The 3,556-nt window shown below is 37.6% G+C and overlaps 1 protein-coding gene across 1 annotated transcript in view; it reads left to right on the forward strand.

The window, feature by feature from the left end:
- grk3 (G protein-coupled receptor kinase 3) overlaps nucleotides 1-3,556 on the forward strand; it is a gene marked incomplete in the record, with an annotated part of 56,888 nt that overhangs the window by 40,197 nt on the left and 13,135 nt on the right. The window contains 2 exon segments of the mRNA XM_024299147.2: nucleotides 1,919-1,992; nucleotides 2,103-2,204. Of these exon segments, the coding sequence (XP_024154915.1) occupies nucleotides 1,919-1,992; nucleotides 2,103-2,204 (176 nt within the window).

Below are 3,556 nucleotides of genomic sequence, written 5' to 3' on the forward strand. Positions count from 1 at the left end.
GAGGATGTGGCGACCTGCCGTGACACAGTTACCCGTCCTCAGCGCGTTTGAGGATCACACTCGCAGTAATTCTCCGCCAGATCGATACCAGGCTCGATTTGGTTAATTAAGAGCTGTGCACATGCACGTGCACGTGGACACAAGGGTCCCTCATGCAGCCTGTGGAGCTGCAGCGCTCGTGTTTGTGGGTCAGTCGTGTTTGTGAGCAGCACTTCACCTGTCATGGAGTTTTCCGTCATCAGTCTTGACCCTGATCCCAAAGCTGCTCCTTCTCTCCGGTGCAGACTCTAATGTCCGTTGAGTCGTAGATATTTAAAACCTTTATGTCTTAGTTTCATCTTCAGACGGTGATAGGGTCACTTTAACGTTTTAATCTTCAATTTCACTGTAAACCTTTTTACTGAAGTCTCTGTTACTGTTGACCACATTTAAAAAAAGGTGGACAAACATCTGACTTTACTTTGGGATTTAGAAATGTAGTTTCTCATCCACACGTGTGTGATTTGTGGGAAATTAAACTACATATTCTGATTGCAGATCAGGTCGGATTAACTTGAAACTTCCTGAAAATGATCAAATCTTTAAACTAGTGCTGCCACAAACTAATATTTTTTTTTAGTCGACTAATAAACGATTATTTTTCCGATTAGTTGACTAATCGGGTCGTGGGCAAACTGGATGTAAAGCACAAATCTTAACCGTCATTAGCTTTAAACTAACTAAAAACTGGATATATAGCATTACCTGTGATAATGCTAGTGTGAATGCTGGAAGCTGAATTTGTCTGTTGAAGATGTTGAAGCTGATAGCTAGCTGAAACTGAAAAAGCCAAAGTTAGCCACAGCAGCTAGCATGCAGCTGAGTTATTAGCTAAACTCCAAAACATCATAAAAAACTTTAATTTATGTCAAAATAGCCCAAAAAGCAGCAGAATGCCATCATAACTTTCAGCTTTACTACACTCTGACTCCAAATAATATAAAGTAATGACTAATTGACAATTAAATTAGTCGGCGACTATTTTAATATTTGATTTGTCGTTGATTGGTCGTCTAATCGTTTCAGCCGTACTTTAAACCCGTCTTTGTCAGTCAGCATAAACTCATTCCTGCTCACTTCAGTGTTTGCTCAGATTACTCAAATTATTTTTCTTTTTTTTTTGTTCAAGTCTCAACGTTCCTATTGATAAACTGGGGGCTTGTCCGGGATGTTGATGTCTGTTTATTCTCAGAACTTTTTTTTTTCCCTTCAAGTTTTAAATTTAATCATTTTAGTGGCAAATATTCATCCAAGAAAATCCCAGATGTAAAAAACACGTCTTAAAAATACATTTAAAATAACTTTTCTTTACATTGCTGAGTATTTTTAACCTCACCAGGCGATTTTCACCCAAACAAAAGCGTTTTTCTGAGTGTCATGGGTCTCACATGAATCAGGAATGGGTGGAGCAAAGGCCAAGTATCGTTTCCATAGCAACATTTTCTGGTCTGTTGGTTTTGTTTGGATCTTTTGATGTTTTAGTTAGGTTTGTTCTGAATATTTTCTTTACTTCTATCATAAATCTCTAAAAAAGAAGTCCCACTTTTATTAAAACTATCAAACATACAGTATATTTGTAGAACTTCAGCTCCAGAAATCCGCTTTGGCTTTGGTGATAACCGATGTGAGGATGAAGATCTGCGGCTCCAGTCTGGTTTGAAGCTCGGCCGTCGACTTCATGTTTTAGAAAACGTTCAGCCATTAGGAATCTGATTTTTGTCCTGTTTGGTGTGAACGGCGCGTGAACGTTTCGGGATCACGGCCGTTCTTGTGGAGCCGCTGGTTCTTCAGAACCGTGACGAGGAGAGAGAGTCCTCCACTCTGGGCCGATGTTTGTGTTTCAGCTTCATCCATAACCTCCTCGTGTTGTTCCTTTCAGGCTTCCTGCTGTTCAAAGATTTCTGCTTTAACGAGATCGACGAAGCCGTGCCGCAGCTCAAGTTCTACGAAGAGGTAAGTCCGGCACGCTGGGATTAGATCAGGAGGGGTCAGGGATTAGGATTGGTAATCCGTCTGCTTCCGATGGAGGCGCAGTGAGAGCCCTGCTGGTCTCTGTGTTTCAGATTAAGGAGTACGAGAAGCTGGACTCGGAGGAGGAGCGGCTGAGCCGCAGCCGGCTGATCTACGACGTCTACATCATGAAGGAGCTGCTGTCCTGCTCACATGTGAGGAGATCATCACCAGATCAGAATCCTAGATCCAAACTTTCAACTTCAGGCTTCCATGCTCCTCAGTCCTACAGTGGGGGTTAAATCAGTGTAAATAGTTAATCTGTCAAACGAGGGCTGAGCGATAAAACGATAACAAAAGAACTCTGTCTCAACAGATCAGGAGCGTCGAACTCAATCATACAGGAGCCAAAATCCAAAACACACCTTAGATCAAACAGGATAAACATTTATTGAACGCTCTAAAACTACATTTTAGAACTTTAAAACTGTAACTTTTGAACATAATCATGAACTAGATATATAGCATTACCTGTGATAATGCTAGTGTGAATGCTGGAAGCTGAATTTGGTCGCTGAAGATGTTAGTGCTGATAGCTGAAGATGCTGACATTGATAGTCAGCTAAAATATTAGCTAAATGTCAAATTAGCCTAAAAACAACAAAAAAAGTAGTTTAGCCAAAACAGCTAGCATGTTGCTAAAATATTCACTAAATGCAATATTAGCTTACAAAACCAAATAAATAAACTTAGATTAGCCAAAACAGTTGGCATGTCGCTGAAAGATAGTAAAACTTAAAAATATCTTAAAAACCTGAAAAAACCCTAAATTAGCCAAAACAGCTAGCATGTAGCTGGAATATTAGCTAAACTCCAAAATAACCTAAAAATCATAGAAAATGCTCAAATAGTCTAAAAAGCTACAGAATGCCAATTTTTGAAACTTTAAAAGCTTTTTAACATAATTATGAATAATAAAAAAGCAGGAATATTATTCCAGAATAAATCAACTTAAACCTTAAATATTTTGTCAAAATTCTACAAGTTAGAAATAAGTACAAGATAACATCGGGTCATTAATAACAATAAAATAAAATGATCTGGAGGGCCGTTACACTTTAATGGTCTGTTTTATTTATGTTGTCTTTAAAACTTGAACATGTTTGCATTAATTTTCTGTTTTTATATATATATATATATATATATATATATATATATATATATATATAAACAGACCTTTTCTTAGTTTTTTAAAAACTTGTTTCATGATTTTCAGAGCATCCGTTATGTTGAAAGAATGACAAGAAATAAATATTTCGATCTAAACAACCTGCTGATGAAAACACATTTCTTTTTTGAGTCGCAGAGCGTTCACATTTGACAAAATAGTTTTTTGGTTTATATCATGATATCATAAAAAACGATATCAATATAAAAACTTCCTCACCGCCCAGCTGAGGTCAAACCACCGACTTCACTCAAACATCTTTTTCTGGTTTTTGCTTCAGTCTAACTAAAAATCTGAATAATTCAGAACTAAAATCTGAGCTCCCATGAATCCACAGAT

This window comes from Oryzias melastigma, linkage group LG12 (genome assembly GCF_002922805.2).
Source record: "Oryzias melastigma strain HK-1 linkage group LG12, ASM292280v2, whole genome shotgun sequence".
Classification (NCBI taxonomy): Eukaryota; Metazoa; Chordata; class Actinopteri; order Beloniformes; family Adrianichthyidae; genus Oryzias; species Oryzias melastigma.